Source organism: Cucumis sativus, chromosome 3, assembly GCF_000004075.3.
Source record: "Cucumis sativus cultivar 9930 chromosome 3, Cucumber_9930_V3, whole genome shotgun sequence".
Taxonomy (NCBI): domain Eukaryota; kingdom Viridiplantae; phylum Streptophyta; class Magnoliopsida; order Cucurbitales; family Cucurbitaceae; genus Cucumis; species Cucumis sativus.
The window spans coordinates 15626585-15644373 of record NC_026657.2 but is presented as its reverse complement, the minus strand read 5'-3'; the positions used below and the strand labels follow the sequence as shown (position 1 = coordinate 15644373).

Genomic DNA, 17789 nt, shown 5'->3' with positions numbered 1-17789 from the left:
TCTTTTCTTTTTTATCTTTCTTGTGTTTGGTTTTGTTCTTGTTTTTGCTTGTTTCATTCATTTTAGTGTTTGTTTATGGTTTGACTTGTAGTTGTGAGGTTTCTATCTCTCCTTACTAATATAATATTTTTCAACAAAAATAAATTCTATTTATACATCTTTTGAGAAACAAAATAAAACATGCGAGTGATACTTTTTATATTCATTATATCAATCCTATATTCAATCAACAATCACTCTTTTGGTAATTTACTTAATCAGTGTTTCTGTTTTCTTAAACAAGAACACATCAACAATTTAGATTAAATAAAAAACAATGAGTAATACTATAGAGTGTTTTTTGGATCGAGTTAGCCAAAACGTGGTGATAGAAATGTACTGGGGTAATCAACTTCGATTAAAGAATAACCCACATCAGCAATATCAAGAGAATATTTTCTAAGAGCAGCAGTAAAGAGAAATGTTTTTATACATGGAAAATTATGAGTGCTCTGATTCTTCCTCATTTTGTTATCTTATATCAATACAAACATCAATTTACTTAAGATCACTGTCATGTAAGGGAAATCAAAGATTATTAATTCCTACAAAGTGAAAGTATTGATAACAAAACCAACATCTCCCATGCATGAGAAACTAGCAAGAAACCAACCATCTATAGTTGTCAGGACCATGTAAAAAAAACAAGAACATATCAGCTGTCCTGCTTCTTCTTCTCTTCTTCCTTCATCTTCTTCTCCCACCTGCGCTTCTTGTATTGAAGCAACATATCTGGCATTTTCTCCATCAACCTTGCAGTGTTTTCCCGTTTCTCTGCTGCAATACGATCGCATTTGTGCCCTTTCCTCTTGGTTCTCATCTCTTTCCTCTCTGGATCATATGGCCAATCCTGCCCAGCAAGAAGTACTTCCTTGCGAAGTCTGGCTCGGTGACGTGCACTTATGCCCAGTGACTTCCATGCACCTAGTTCCCAGTAACCCCAAACCCCTTTGGATAGTTCATTCTTGTATTTTGCCAACTTCTCCTGCCATGGATACTGATACTCGCTGATGGCCTTCGCCACAGATTTGGCAGCCTTGCCTGCCATTCTTTCTTCGAAATGTTTCTGTACGTGAGATACCCAATGAGAAATCAAATAACAAATGTAACTAAATTGTAGAAATTTTGGTTGAAGAGAGTGGAAGAAACGTCAAATTGTAAAATTTAACGGTTTGGCAAGCACATAGGCATGAAGTTCCTAAATAATTAACCATTTCCATATGGACTAAAACTAAGCAACAGAAGCACAGAAGAGACACCACAAACTCTTAAAATATAGGATTAGAGCTATACTCATCGCTTGAGTTAAGATGATATAATATTAAGTGTGTACCTATCAGCTTAAAATTTTGGATCAATCAGTGATTTAACATAGTATCAAAGTAAATGGTCTAGGAGGTATGGTGTCCAAAGCAAACCCTATAACGTTATTTTCTTTACCATTAATATTGATTTCCACTTGTTGAATCTTCACATGTTAGAGGGAATGTTAGATGATTTAACATTAAATTTACTTTCACTCATCAATTAATATAACATGAAGTTGGGAACTTAAGAAAGCACAAACACCGATGCACGACATGACGATGCGCCCTATTTCTAGAAAAGTAGGACACGACACGTTAGGAACACCCTACTTCTAGAAAAGTAGGACACAACACGTTAGAGACACGTTATAATTTTTTTATTTTTTTAAATAATATATGCGATAGTACTTGTAGAAAAATTACTCATATATGTTAGAACATAACAATACTTCTTTAAAACATAAATAAAAGGTACAATAGTTGTCTGAGTTTATTAAAAAGTTCCAAACTTACAATACAAATACAAAATCCTAAATCGAGATCACACTTTCATCCAAAACAAACTGTAAAAACATGGACTATTGACCACTATTGATAAGATGTAGACGAGGAAGAAGATGCCTCCTTATAGAAAAAATAGAATAATTCATTAAAAAATGTTCTCAAAACAAAAACATTAAGATACACCTTTCCAAAGAACACATCTTGTCTCTCAAATATGATTAAACCATACCAAAAATTCCAGATAATATTCCAAAAACTCACACCAAATATGTACAAATTCAACATTAAATAAATACAAAAATACAACAATTTTTTTAAAAACATGCGTACATAAAAGTTAGCAATGCTCTCTCCTCTCTCCTCTCTCCTCCCCTGTCCTATCCCAATCAACCATAACCGTCCCACCGCCATGACCACCACCCAACACCCCACCCCCATCTGGTCTACCCACATTGATCGGAAGCTTTTCACCCTACAACTTGAGTCTAGCAATGGAAAATTGGTGAAAATAACCGAAAAATGTAGATCATCAACACAATCTCTCATCCTCTCATGGAAGGCTCTCCACTGGCTCGTCCTCTTATCATTCCTTGCAACATGACCCTTGCAACTACAAATTCTTCAAAAAATACAATGATGAAAGAAGCAACCCGCTGAATGGAAAAACTACACAACAAAAAGTGGCTATTATGTCGAACTCACTCACCTTTACCATTCGAGGTGCAGGACGAAGATTTTCGTGCCATCGGAGGATCAAAAACAAGGTTGATTCTCTTTTTATTCCCTTCTATTCGATTATATGGGTGGCCCATCACATTCTCCTCCAAAAATTCATAGTTTCAAGATCGTTGTGCAAGCACAACCTTCTGCATCCGTCCAGCTGTCATCAAGTCACACTATGCCTCAGCCGAAAGGAGGCCATGGTTGTGATCCAAAGATCTGGACTTTGCAACTCTTGGATAGACATTTGCTCCGCCTTACAATCCTCTCTGGCAGTAAGGTGCACACTCAACCCCTTTTGTGAAGATAAGGCTCTCCTACATACGTATGATCCACTTATTGCACAAACCTACTAACCACTAACTGACACAAAGTTGAACCCCACATTAAGTTTCTGGATGCTACGAAGTTAACATCTTTTCAATCATTACAGGTAGCCCTTTGGCAGATGGATTGATATTTATAACCATATTCCTCCACTTTGGAAAGACGAGAATTTTCAATTTATTGGGAACCAATGTGGCGGTTTATCTCTGACCAATCTGATCAACATCAATATCACGGCTGCTCGATTGAAGATTAAGCCAAATACTCATGGCCTCATTCCAAAACAGCTCTCCTTGCTCACTAATTAGTGTGGCATGGTCTGTATTGTGGATATTAGGGACGTATCTACTGGAAAACTGAACAAGAAGATATTGGAAGTCTCCGACCAGCTGACTGTCACTAATCAACCGAAGATATCTGCACGGCTAGACTCTCAACAATCGGCGGTGACATCGAACCAGACCTTTCTTACCCGGCCACTTCACCAACCAGCAACATCATCGAAACCAACAGTTACAACTAGGTCTCCCAAACTCCCTCCAATTCCATCAGAGTCAATTCCGCCGTTAATGCCAATAAATTGCGACAATATCCAGCCAAGAAAGAAGCAAATAAAATTGAGCAAGTCAACCCTCATGTTTTTGTGGAACAGATCACGTCGCCCACATCTGAGCAACTCCCTCCTTTAAACTTTTCATTTTTAACTCGAGCCCCCACGTGATCACCTTTGCCATTGTTTTCACACCCTACCTTTAATATTGTCACTTTCCAAGATGGGCCCACAAACCTTCAAAGAGCCATTACCCATTTCACCAACTTATATAGCCCGACCCATTTTGCCTCAGATTTTGAAACTTGCCTTACTAGCCCAAATCCCGATTTTGAGACTCAATCTCTTGATGTTGCCATTTTTGGAGAAGATCCTATTGAAGCTCATCAACTCTTTTCGATTCTTTCACCTATTCCCGAAGATCTTAATAGGTTAGTTCATAGTTCTCCAACTCCACTAACGTCAACTTCCTCACAAACAATAAATGTTCCACATCCTCCAGCAAACTCTTAAAACCTTCAAGGTTTGCCGCAATCCTTGCTCCACATGGACTTAATATTATGGTTTTCCTCCTCTTCCCCGGGCAAAAAAATAAGAGGATGGCCTCCACTGCCAGTAAACACACTAAATTACAGAGAGAACTTCAAAATCTTCATTGCTCAATCAACTATGACAAATCAGCAACCCTTGCCATATCTGAGGGAGATAATGTGATCAATGAAAGTTATCTCTTGGAATGTTTGCAAACTTAATTCCTGGAGAAAACGAGCCTTGGTTAAATAGTTCATTCAACTTCATAACCCTGATTTTGTTCTTTTGCAGGAAACCAAGTTATCTAGCAACTGTTACAATTAAATCCACTTGGAGCTCTTCCTTTATTGGTTGGATAAATCTTGATGCAATTGACTCTTCGGGGGGAATTCTTATCCTTTGACTGGCTCGTGATTACCCTATACAGGAGGGTCATTCGAGGAAAATACATTGTCTCCATTCACGTTACCTTGGTAGATGGTTTCTCTCTACTACTGTGTATAGACCTTCTGTTCATGGTTTTCATGTTGATTATTGGAAAGAACTTTATGATTTGGCTGATGTGGGTCGTGACTCATGGATCATTGGCGGTGACTCCAATGGAACTAGATGGTTTGGGAATAATCATATGATCACACTATCTCTCACAGTATGCGAACCTTCAACCAATGGATCAATGATTGTCAATTACGAGATATTCCATTAAGCAATGGTGCTTGAACTTGGTCTAAGGACGGACACTAATAATACTCCTCCCTTCTTGATAGATTCCTTATCATCGATGCAGTTCTTGACAAGCTCGGCACTTTTAAAACTCAGTGTCTCAACCGTGTTACTTCAGACCATTTTCCGTTGGCACTTATATCGACCAATTTTGACTAGGGTCCTTATCCATTTCATTTTGAAAATTCTTGGCTCCAAGTCAAGGATTTTCATCGCTTGGTGGACTCTTGGTGGTCCAATACACATGATAAAGCTCAAACAACTTAAGATCTTTCTGCGTGTTCTTGGGCTAAAACATAGCAACCGATCGCATTTCAACAATCAAAGTTGTTTTCTAATCTTTGTAATTTGGATAGCTTAATGGATCTTGGTCAACTCACAAATGATCAAATATCTTAAAAGCATGAGATTCAAAAACATATTGAGAATTTAACCACTCAAGATCATATTCAATGGCGTCAGCGATGTAAGCTTCAATGGTTGGACTGGGGGACATGAAAGCTCAAATTTCACTGTATTGTGGCTGCTCGTAAGCATAAAAATAGAATAACTGAAACTCTCTCTCACCATGGTCGCGGTCTATTGACTATTACAGACATTGAATCTGAATATTGTGATTTCTACACAAATTTATTTAAAAGGAGAAGCGACCAGAGTTTTATTCTGATGAATGTTCACTGGAGCCCTATTAGTAGTGAACAATCAGCTAACCTTGAGCCGCCTTTTTCTGAAGATGAAGTCCACCGTGTTGTTTTCTCTTTGGGTGTGAGTAAATCCCTCGGTCCCGATGGTTTCACTGCTAATCTTTTTAAGTTTTTCTTAATCACTTTGAAGCTTGTCATCATGAACATGATTTCTGATTTCCATTCGAATGGCATTATCAAATGTTTCATTAAATGAAACCAACCTTTGTCTCGTCTCTAAGAAAGTTGATGCCACAAGTGTCTGGGATTATAGGCCCATCGGCCTCATTTTGTGTGCCTATAAAATCATTGCTCGTGTTTTATCTGATCGTCTAAAGAAGGTTCTTCCTAATACTATTGCCCCAAATCAGCTTGCATTTGTTGAAAAAGGACAAATTACAGATGCCTCCCTTGTGGCCAATGAATTGATTGATGATAGGTCTTGAAATGGGAAGGATAATGTGGTTCTAAAATTGGACTTGGAAAAATCTTTTGATACAGTGGATTGGGACTTTCATGATGTTGTTCTTGAAATCAAAGGCTTTGGACCTATTTGGCAGTCTTGGACTCATGGGTGCATCTGCAATGCCAATTTCTCCATCATTATTAATGGTCGACCTTGGGGCAAGATTATCCCATCCCGTGGCATCAAACAGGTGTTCCTCTTTCCTGTTTTTATTCATCTTAGTTGCTAATTGTGTTAGCCATCTTATGGATTATAGGCTATCCAAGGGCCTCATTACTGCTCAACCTATTGGCAACTCTAATTTTGTTCTTGGCCATTTATAATTTGTTGATGACACTTTAATCTTTTCCATTGCGAGCCCAATTGCTCTTCAGCATCTTTTTGAGGTGATGAGATATATCTTTGAGGTTGCTTCTGGTTTTTCCATTAATCTTTCTAAGAGTGAGCTTCTTGGCATTAATTTGGATGCTTCTATCGTGGACTCTTTGGCTTGTTCGTTTGGTTGTAAGCTTGGTCTATGGCCTTCTACCTACCTTAGTTTGCTTTTAGGTGGTAATTCCACATCTTCTGCTTTTTGGCAACCCATTGTTGAGCGTATGCATCATAAACTACACATTTGGAAATACACCTACATCTCTAAAGGGGACGCATATGATAATTCATAAACTACACAATTGGAAATTTGGCAACTTATTATTTATCTCTCTATCATGCTACATTTGTTGTTATCCAAACTTTGGAGAAGTTGATTCGTGACTTTTTCTAGGAGGGTGCTCAAGGCATAGAGAATATGCACAACATTAATTGGGAGACTACTCAGTGAGCTCGTCTGATGGGTGATTTGAGTATTGGTAATTTTCGTGCTCACGAATGTGCCCTCCTTGCAAAATGGGTCTGGTAGTTTTTGCATGAATCTACTGCCTTGTTGAGACAGCTCATAGTGGCAAAATACTATTCCAATACTTGTATTTGGCCTTTTCGGGGATCTTCCAAATCTCCTCTCCATGGAGGTTCATTTGTCATACAATTGATGGTGGCCAATCGCACCCAGTATCATCTTGACAATGATTCTTCCATCTCTTTTTGGAAGGACTTCTAGCTCAATTGTGGTACTCTATCATCTGCTTTCCCCTGCCTTTTTTGTTTGGCTCACGATCCAGATATTAGGGTGGCTGATGTTTGGGTGGAGGATGTTGCTGCTTGGAATTTGCACCTTTGCCGCAATCTCAATGATTCCGAAATTATCGATTGGATGGCCTTATCACAACATTTACAGTCTGTCAATTTTCGTGCTGATGCTGATTTTTGGATATGGACGATCTAACCCTCATCTTCCTTCTCTGTCAAATCTCTTAACGATGATTTGGTGGGAGCTGGTAATAGCCATGTTGTGAATGTTTATTCGGCTATTTGGTTGGATCGTTTTCCAAAGAAAATTAAAATTTTCTTGTGGGAGCTTAGTCATAGAGCTATCAATACTGCTGACTGTCTTCAACGTCGTATGTCATACATGGTCCTCTCTCCCTCTTGGTGTTTTATGTGTCACACTGATTCAGAATCTGCTGCCCATCTTTTTATTCCCTGCTCCTTTGCATCCTGTTTTTGGCATTACATCCTTAATGCTTTTGGTTGGCCGTTGGTTCTTTCACAAAATATGTTTGACAATTTATCATTCTCTTTTGGTTGGTCACCCATTTACTGGATGCAAGAAAACCCTCTGGCTGGCGATTATTCAACCTTTCTTACGGTTTCTTGAGGGAAAACGAAACAAGCGTCTCTTTCGAAACCGTTTTTCTAGTTTTGATCTTTTTCGTCATTTGATAATTTCTACCTCATTGTACTGGTACAAAAATAAGCACACTTTTAAACTCTTAAGTCTTTCTTATCTTCATTGGCATCTTTTTTTTATAAGCACCTATGGGTGTTTGGGCTTTTCCCCTTATTTCATTCTATCAATGAAATGTCTCCTTTTCTTAAAAAACTTTTTTTTAAAATGCACCCCAAAAGCCTAAACCATGTTTCATATAAATTTCAACATCTCCGTTGGGACTATATATATGTGTGTGTTCTGTCAAACCAGTTGAAACATTCCTCAAACATTGATACACAAAAAGGAAAAAGAAAAAAAAAAGGGGAAAAACCTTTAAGCCGAGACAGCAAGTAACCAAAACGGAGGGCCAACTCGGCTGGTCTGGTCGGAGTTGCAGTCGCCGAATTCTTCTGATCGGAAATGGGGAGAGGCAGTCGCCGGCGTTGTCTGATCGGAGGGGAGGGGCCGGACGTTGAAGATTTGGGAGGACTGGAGGAGAGTGAAGAGTGTGTTAGGGTTTGATTTTGACCAATGGGGCTGAACGGTAAACAATAAAGGAAAGGTGTGTTTTATTTGGGAAATTAACAAAATTAAGACTAAATTAGGGGTTAAAAATGTTGTTTTTTTTTTAATTCCATTTTGGTGTTATACTTTATTTACTTTCAAACTTTTAAAATTATTTGTTTTGGTACTTGATTCTTTAAAAAAAAAAAAAACTTATTGATTTAACGTCACAAACTATATATTATAAGAAATTCTAGGTGAAATAAATCGAAGTTAAGAACTATTTGTTGTTTTTTCTTTTGCAAAACTTAAAGTTTCGTTCGGTTCGTGATTCATTTTCATTATTAACTTTTCAAAAACAAAATAAACAACTAAAACGTGTTTAGGGCTTCCTTAAGGTAGTAAACGTAGTGTCGTTTTGCACTCCTTTATAGTCACTTGGCACCTTCGCACTTCGTCATCTGACAATAATGCTTCCTGATTTCTATTATGATGAGAGAATTCCAAGATACGATGACTTCGAGTGAAATGTGCACAACTTATTGATTTAGAAGAAAGCTACCTGCAACTTATCATAAAGTGACGAGACTCAAGAGAGGTCATTCTAGAATAAACTCTGCTAGCGAAATTCATTTACTAATCTCATAATTAAGAAGTGTGATATAACAAGGGAAGCTTTTTGTGAGCAATCAAAGACATAAAGCAACAACTTAAAAACAATTTCAAAAAATAACATTGAACTAGCAATTTTCGAAAACAGCACTTTTCTTTGATTTTAGATTTCGTGTTTCACAAATTGTGAACATGAGATAAGATAGGCTGCTACATTTTCAAAGCCACAAACAATACACAATCTTTTAAGTTTGATTTTGAATTTAAAAATTTTAAATTGGAAGCCAGTATGTTTTCGAATATAGTGAAAAATAAGAATTTGTTTTTACGATATTTACAAAATTCTTTGTTTTTCAAAATAATATTTAAATCACGAACCAAATGAGATATAAAATGTAACTGAAGGCAGGTCATCCATAGGTGACGATGGTGAACCCAATAACAATGAGTAGGTTAGAAAAATAAAATAGAACTGACATATCCATATTAACATATACGACAAAGGTAAAAAAAATAGAAAACTAAACTAATTGCAACACATGTATAAAATAAATTCTATGAAATTGCTGATAAATATTCTCACACTCAATCACAAAACAAAAAATTGGGAATAACAAAAAAAAAACACCTACATGAATAAAAAAATTCTCAATTTTGAGCACTAATTGCATCCAGTGTATGAATTGAAAGAAAATAATTATTTTTTTCATCTCGCAAATATTTCACATATTCCAAATTTCAAATAACCAATCTTAAATCAATTATATACTTGTGTTTAAGTGGTTTATAGAGCTTTCACACTTGTTTTAGATACTAATATGAAATCCCCAATTGATTTAGAGTTGAAAATTTTCATATTTGGACATTGCAAGATAAAAAGAACAAGTAAAAATAACCTCTTAAATATGTTGTAAAATCACACTAGATCACCTAAAACAAGTATACAATTGATATGAAGTTTGGTATATCGCATTTGAACATTGTGATATATTTCACATTATGTCATAGTAAGAACAGTAACAATCGTGAAAATAACAAAAAAGTAGACCAGAAAAACACACACGAGTTGGTTACTTAGTTCAGTGTAACAACATCTATGTCGAGAAAACTTAATGCCTATAAAAGATAATTCACTAATATCAATGAGTTGAACAATTACAATAATATACTTATATGTAGACTCAATATTACATAATAGTCATAGAGCTAACTCATTAGACACCCAAATTCTCTCTAGATGTAAGTTTTATACTCTTCAAAACTTAGGCTCCTAAGTAGTAGATATTAGTGAGTATGAACTTAGGCTCCCTATAGTTGATGGAAACTTCCTTCTTTGAAATTGGCTTTAGGTTCTCCTAAAGCAAATCAACGGTTTATATTTGTGTAACTAGTCAACAAATACAACACACGAACAAACAACCACATGCATCAATGAGAACAAATGCTTGCATAACCTTCTTGAATCTCAAGGATGAATAGCACATTAAATCATATGTGGGAACCTAGCCCAAAGACTTTCTTGAGCTTAAATAAGACGACACATATAAGTAAAGAAACCTCAAAAGGAATCGACATGAAGAAGAAAAGAAAAGAAGCCTAGCGGAGATAATATGTAGAATATTATAAATATGAAAAAAAATACAAGGTTCGCAACTTCTGAGACAACAGAGATCATCCTAAAACAACTTACGAGTACGGGTGTATAAGCGGAGTTGGAGTAAAAATATGGACCAACCCAAAGTAATTGGGTTGACAAGAATGAACGTTTAATATGTAAGGGTCAACCCAACAAAAAAAATCGGTTGAGTTGGCAGGTTGGCTTTTTTTTCATATTGTTTTTCAACTTTTTAAATTTTCTTCAAAAAAATCCGGGTTGGTGGTTGGTGACCAAGATATTTTCCAAAAAATGACTAAAAAGTGCGTCTTAGTTTCTAGTTTCCATTTTCGCTTTTGTTTTTAAACTCAAAGACATCTATGAGAAATCTTAAGATCATATTACATAATGCTTTTGTTCTTTAGTTTGGGACCATCTTGGACCAAAGGAGAACTTTAGCGGAGATCTATGACATAATTGCTACTTTGACGGAGATCAATTACATAATCATTGATGTTTTCAACTCAGTGCATCTCGAAGCCACGATGGCCAAATAATAGTTAATCTTATTGGTAGCAAGTTTGGTTAGAGAAGTTAACCTCAATTTCAAAACTTTAATAAAAAAATGCACTATCTAGATGGCACACTCTGCCATGAGAGACGAAAAATTTCCTTCAAAGAATTTTTTAAAATTTGAAAAGAATCTTTGGTCGATCTCAGTCGAGATTAATCTTAAGAAAAAACAAAATTATAAGTTTCCTAAAATCGTGCAACTTTTAAAATATAGAACCAAATAATTTTATTTTCCCTATATATATATATATATATATATATATATTGTTTTTTAACCCAACCCACAACAACCCAACAAAAGGACTGAACACTTATAGTGGCAGTAACATTCAATGCCATTCTTATTGTGGCAGTAACATTCAATGTTGAATGACATCGATTGCGCCTGTAGATCATCGTATCTTCTTCGTTGCCTACCGCCCACAACCAATAGGTGACGAACTTGGAGTTGAAACAGAAACTAAATTTGTTAGAAATGTGTTAATAAACTAAATTTCAAACCCTGCTTTTCCTTTATGAATTTGTAATAAAACTAAACTTCGAAGTTTTGTTACTAGACATTACCGGATTCCAATTGTAAAACAACGGTTAAGGCATATACCCTCGAGCTTGGCTGACAATCGAACTTTGAATCCAGGGTCGAAGTAAGCATACAGAATACATCCACCATTTTGTCATACAGATAAATGGCCCAAAAAACAGGAAGGTATAGAGCAAAGCAAGAGAGATAGAGGATGAAAGAAATGGCAACCATCATAGAGCTGTCAGAGGAAGCGTGATACACAACACAAACTTGGTATTGCAAAATATTCCCATTTCCTTCAAACTCCCCTGAATAAGCTATCACCTATCCAACACCGATGCATATCATACAACAAAACAATTCCATCGTGTGTGCAACGTGATCGACAACAACGAGCATCAACCCTGAGACTTCCAAAACATTTAGCCATCCCTTCGATGGTTGGTTGATTCTCTGTCTGGAATCATCTATCGACTAGTATCCCCATTGCAACTGGAGTTTGTGGCTGCCAGTGTGTAAGAAATGACTTAATTTAATGAACAATATACAAGTTAGAAAACTGAAGAATACATGACAGTGGCCATATTGAACTAACAGACCTTGTCAAATACTCATACAAGTTCAAAAGAGACAATAGCACATTCAAGACAAAGACAGATAGCGACGGTTTGTTTAGAACACAGTTCCTTCTGGATTTTCGACTAACTCATTCAACAGTTTAATGATGGCCATGTCACATGAACAGGATTTCGGTACAAGGAAGCAAAAAGGAAAGTAAATGATGCCAAACAAAATCAAAAGATAGAAGCTAGGATGTCACAAATTAAGGTTAAATGCAAGACCATTTTTCATAGTTTATGTCATGTTTGTTAGTTGGATCGGTGCTTACCCGAGCAGCAGCTTCTGCTAGAAACTGCACAATCTCTGCCTTCTTTTTTTCGAAGTTGAGCTTCAAGCTATCTAGCAGTGCCTGTTCTCTCCTCATATCTTCAAGCAATTTTTCCTTTTTCCATTTCATTTCTTTCATTTGTCTTTCAGATTCCATGTAATGGTCAGGTAGGCTTGAATTTATTGAGGTCTTGGAAAAGGTTACCTTTGCGTCGCCCCTAACACGTTTAGCAGGCATAAAAGTAAATATACCATAAACAGAGAAACCCAAGTGTTTGGACAAGGACCACGGCCCCACAGCTAGAAATTTGAATCCATAACTGACTAATCATTGAGGTTGTCAAGAAGTGCTTCGTACCTATTGCCAAGACAAAACAATCCACTCCTCTTGATAATCCCGCCATCCAAAGAAAGCGCTCCGTCGGTTATGCAAGGAACAGCTTGCAACATTTCTGTCCTAGTTTTATAGATTTGCAGGCAGAAAAATAGAGAATAAAATAGAGTCTCTCTAAGACCATATCCACTAGCTGTGAGAAAAGACAAGTGTGTTCTGTCTATGTCAATCATATTAACAGCATAACCAAGAAAACCGTCTGGACAGTCTCCATTAGGCAATCTTGGCTTTGGAATATCAAGCCTTCTTTGCGGATCATCGGCCACAAATTCACCAGAATATGATCTGCAGGCAAAAGAAACCAAAAGATTGTGTTGGGTTCTCAGTAAGAGAAGAGTTCCACAATATTTATGTGCTAGAATGTCCAAACAACCGCCCCATGTCAGAAAGAAAGAAATGAATACCTTAATGTTTCGAGAGCGATGACATTGAATCGTCCCTCTAAAGTTTTCCCGAGTGAAGTGCCAAATCCATGAAGCCCGGACGTTTTATTTATGCATCCTTCCGTGTCATACTTTTCCAGAGATTTGACTCCATTGTAAGTCTTGCAGACAATAGCCAACATGGTCTTTGTTCCTAGGTACTCTGATAAAAGGCTGTAATCCAAACCAGAAACCCAAAAAGAAAGAATATGTAGATCAAAGTATAGAATGGTCACATTCTTTGTTAACTATCTTCAAATATGAGTTATTCTTCTAAAAAACACTAAAATGAACAAAACCCAATATCCATCTCTCGTTAAACGGTCTATATCTACAAATCTGTTGCTAAGAACAAACCACATTCGTGTGTTATGAAACACCTATCTTTAAGCTCAAATTCAACTTGTGACCTTACTAGATGATAGTGGCAAAATGAAGGTTGTACAACTGCAGAGCAGGTGGTTCGTGCAAAGTTTGTAAATTTGGCCCCTGTAGTTTGGTTAAGTCTCATGTAACGCCATTGTTAATAATTTTCTTGGACATGGTATACTAAGTACTCAATATTAGAGCTCATTGTCTCACTACCACATCCAAAAGCACGTGCCAAATATTGTAATTTCTAGTAATGATGGACACTTTGAGAGACTTTACCAAGACGACGAGACAAGTAATCAATACTTCCAATACCCTTTCAAACAAAAACCATAAACTAAAACGATAACATAACCCAAAATGAATTAGCTAGTATGTTCAAATCTCATGTTTGCCTCTACATTCAAGAACAGTAGATTATCCCACCCCCAAGGCTAATGGCATTGTCATCAACCTTCACTTTCAAAGAAAAAAAATTATGCATGAAGTTTTTATTGGTCCCATCTCGAACAAACTATTAATGTACCAGGTAAAATCTCTAAGTTAATTTCTCTACTCATTACGTTTTCTAATTTCTTTGTCTGTCGATTTCAAAACAATGCATATCAGTGAAAATTAGCATGAGACTGGATGATTACTTAAGAGATGAGAAGCAAAAGAGACCTGCTAAGGTTATTGTCCTTCACATGTCCTAGCTCAGCAACAACACCAAGCACATCATCACTCAATGTAGGATCAGAAGCCAGCATCTTTGGATTAGTTTTTGAGTGGCACAAGATGCTAGCAGCAGTATTTTCCTGTTGTAATATCCCTTTCTGATATGATGGCTCATCTTCACTTTGAGTATCGGAACCATCCTTGTTCTCAATCTTAGGTGTATTAGAAGCATGATACTTTCCTAGTGTAACTGCAATAGAAACTTATCTAAGTAACGGAAATGACATAAAAATGTCTTGAAGATCTACTTGTTGAAGAAGGAAAAAAAAAACAAAATACCCTGTAGATCAATGATGGAATCAACTAATTTGTCTTTCAAAGTCTTCAGAAACCTTATGTTGTCTTCATGCAGCTGTATTTTCATTCCCATTGTTTGCAAATCATCTTGAAGTTTCTACATAAAACAAAATGAACACAACTTTATTAACTCCTCTCGTTAAACTCATAATCTAACAAACATGTTAAAGTACCTTGGAATGAAGACTAATTGGATCTTCATGAGAGAGCGCTACATCTTGCATTTCATCTTTAGGTACTTTATAATTGTCAAACTCATCCAGTTTCATCGTAAAAGAATACAAATCTGAAAATAAGAAGAGAGTGTTGAGAGAAAGCAGAGTAGATTCTTTTTCTTGGTTGCAAAACCCAAAAAAAAAACTCTTCACAAGTTTGGTTTAACTTTTAAGTTGTAAAATACTGCAAATCTTGGAAGTTTTACTTTTTCCAATAACAAAAGATTAAGGTTGAATGAAAAAGAGAAAGAACCTGAAGTGGGTTTGTTGCGTAGTCTCTCAGGCAATGGAAATGAAAATGAAAATTTACAATTTTTTCTCAAAAGAAAAATATAGTGAAAACAAACCCACTTGTCCACTATTCTCTTCACTTCCTTTTTTGAAATGTCGTCAATGTCCTTTGTCCTTGGAGTTGGCGAAAGAAATTCCTCACAAATACATATCAATATTTGAAAGACATATGATGACTTAATCCACTAAAATATTATACCAAATATATACAAAATAAGAGAGTGTTTACATTCAGAAGTATGTGTTCAATAACTCAATCATACTTTCTAATATAAATGCTTTGTTTTTATATAATTATTTTCATTTTAAAAACTTTTTTATTTACCAATGCTACGTTCTTTTTTTTTTTTTTTTAACTTAAGCACTTAAACTCTAAACTTCCTTACTTCAACTTCTCTTTAAAAGATGTCAATAATTATTTTATTTTATCCATTAATAAATTTGTTTTGAACTTTGGAAATGCCACAAAAAAAAAAAAAAAGACGTATTCTCTATATTACCCAAAAGGCCACATTTTCTTTTGGTACCAAAGTGAAAATGGATTCAGTGACCAAACAATTTATAATGCCCTTTTGGTGCTATTGATTTCGGTAAGTTTCCACTTTTAAAGTGCATTTCAAATAAATTTGAAAACATCTATTTTAGAAAGTCAATCTAAAATTATATATAAAGAAAAATCAAAAATTATATATAAAAAAAAACTTAAATGCAAATGCATTATTACAAAGATAGATTTAGTTAAAACTTTGTTTGGTTTTAAATTAATGGCGTAGTTTCAATATGGTGTAATTTTAACTTTGGAATTTGAGTTTTTTAAAGGTTGTAGTCAGTTTTTTTTTTTTATGATATAGTAGATTAGTTTGGTTTTTTTGGTTTTAGATTTTTTTTTTTTTTTTATGGATTAATTTAAAATAGTTACGAAGTAACCTTTTAAATTCAATTTAATAGTGATGAAAAACGTTGAAAGGTAATTATTTATTAGAGTACTTTTAATTATTTTAGAATCATCCCTGAAAAATTAAGATTAGAAAGTGTAAATAGACTTAAAAACTAAATTGAAATAAAATTTAAATGTTAGGTATTTCATATAAGAAAAGCAGCAAATTAGTTATTGTTCATAAATAATAGCATAAGTTAAATAATCAAATGGCATAAATCATGGACATTAAAGTATTTCAATGTGACAAAATGGAACTTTGAACAAAAAAGAAGTATCAAATGGTATTCTATTTTCTAATGCATTATGTATTTCTCTAATCAACGTGTGGTTAGGTTAAAAGTAAATTTGGCCCATCCTCTTGTTTGATGTAATATCCCAAAGGAAGTGGCCCAACATAACATTGTTCCATCCTTGTTGTACTAATTCTTGTGTTCGGAGCGGCCCAAAGGAAGTGGCTCAACATACAAGCAACAAAATTAAATTACAATATACTTCCACATTAGTGAATATACTTGTGTACTTTATCGCTAGTGACACATATTTAGAGGTGTTGATCTAAACATGTCTTCGGAGCGATGCTAATAGCTCTACAATGATGGTTGTTGTCCAAGTTGGGCATTGAAGCTGATCGTCGTGAGTCACCTAGCATAGTCATTGAAACAATGTTATTTTTTGTTGTTGATAATGGTGGTTAATAGGTGGAGTTGTTAGAAATATTAAATAGAGAGAAAGATGAAAACATACAGTTTCTCAATAAATATCTAAATTTCAATTGTAAACTTGGTTGAAGCGAACACGTTGGTATGTGATATTGAATACTTATTGTATTTAAGGAAAAAAAAATGTTAAGTGATTGGTGATTTTAAGAAGAAAAAAATGTCTTGATTTTTTGCAAAAGTAAATAATTGAGATATGCTTCTTCTTCTTTTTTTTTGTTGAAAAAATTACAATGATTGGCATTGGCATGCACATTCTCGACGTTTTAGAAATGTCAAGTTGAGTCTATATTTTTTTGGTCGATTTTTAAATGTTAAGAATATTAGTTAAATATAAATGATTTTAAAAATAACAAATTTAATTGTCTTCAATGCCCAAGATTGAAAATCCAAAATCCTACTCTTGCGCTCTAAAATGGCAAATGTCAAACGAAATAAAAAAGAAACCAAACTCTACACTTGAAATTGTCGAAATCATGGAACGTCTTCACCCTTCTTCCATCGATGACATACCTTCACCCATTCTACCCTTCACACCCTTTGTCATCCAAATGATCAATAAAAAATCCCACCTTTACTGCCTTGTTTATTTCGTTTTCTCTTCTTTTTGTTTTCACACTGAACAACTCTTGTACCGGATTATTTTATATAGTTTCCATTCAAAACATGTATTGTTTATCTATATCTTCAACTCAACTAAAATTGATGGACTAAACATTTGATTGTATGCGCTTTTTCAACTACTATGGTAAATGAAAACACATAACATTAAATTAAATAAATACATAATTCCTTAAACTCTTCAATTTCATTTGATTCAATTATAATTTCTTCATTCGTGTCACAATTTCATCTAACTTGTTTGCATTATTAATAACATTATATACATTGTATTATAGGGGCCAAACCCTAAAGTAAGAATGTGATATGTAATCCAATGGAGTTGTTCACAGCTCAAATGGGACTGTTTTATTTGATAGAATGGAAGAACCAAACAATTTGTATAATTTCCTCTCATCATTAGCATTATTTTTGGAAAACACGTTAGACAACACCATTAACTTTTATAGA

General features: G+C 35.1%; 3 protein-coding genes across 3 annotated transcripts; 1 reads left to right on the top strand and 2 right to left on the bottom strand.

Annotated features, from left to right (window-relative positions):
- Positions 1-407: 407 nt before the first annotated feature.
- LOC101216182 lies at positions 408-8222 on the bottom strand. Its single transcript, XM_004146176.3, has 2 exons — positions 7992-8222; positions 408-1105 (listed from the first exon to the last, which is right to left on the bottom strand). The coding sequence occupies exon 2, from the start codon at positions 1085-1087 to the stop codon at positions 695-697; it is 393 nt and encodes a 130-aa protein (XP_004146224.1). The 5' UTR covers positions 1088-1105; positions 7992-8222; the 3' UTR covers positions 408-694.
- On the top strand, positions 5573-7174 carry LOC101206158. The gene is made up of 4 exons (XM_004146218.1): positions 5573-5823; positions 5945-6040; positions 6209-6444; positions 7011-7174. Exons 1-4 carry the CDS (start codon positions 5573-5575, stop codon positions 7172-7174), a joined length of 747 nt encoding a protein of 248 aa, XP_004146266.1.
- Positions 8223-11552: 3330 nt separating the features above from the next.
- LOC101206394 (protein DEFECTIVE IN MERISTEM SILENCING 3) lies at positions 11553-15246 on the bottom strand. Its single transcript, XM_004146219.3, has 8 exons — positions 15025-15246; positions 14730-14842; positions 14539-14653; positions 14206-14449; positions 13153-13344; positions 12713-13033; positions 12356-12572; positions 11553-11971 (listed from the first exon to the last, which is right to left on the bottom strand). The coding sequence occupies exons 2-8, from the start codon at positions 14823-14825 to the stop codon at positions 11930-11932; spliced, it is 1227 nt and encodes a 408-aa protein (XP_004146267.2). The 5' UTR covers positions 14826-14842; positions 15025-15246; the 3' UTR covers positions 11553-11929.
- Between the last annotated feature and the right edge of the window lie 2543 nt (positions 15247-17789).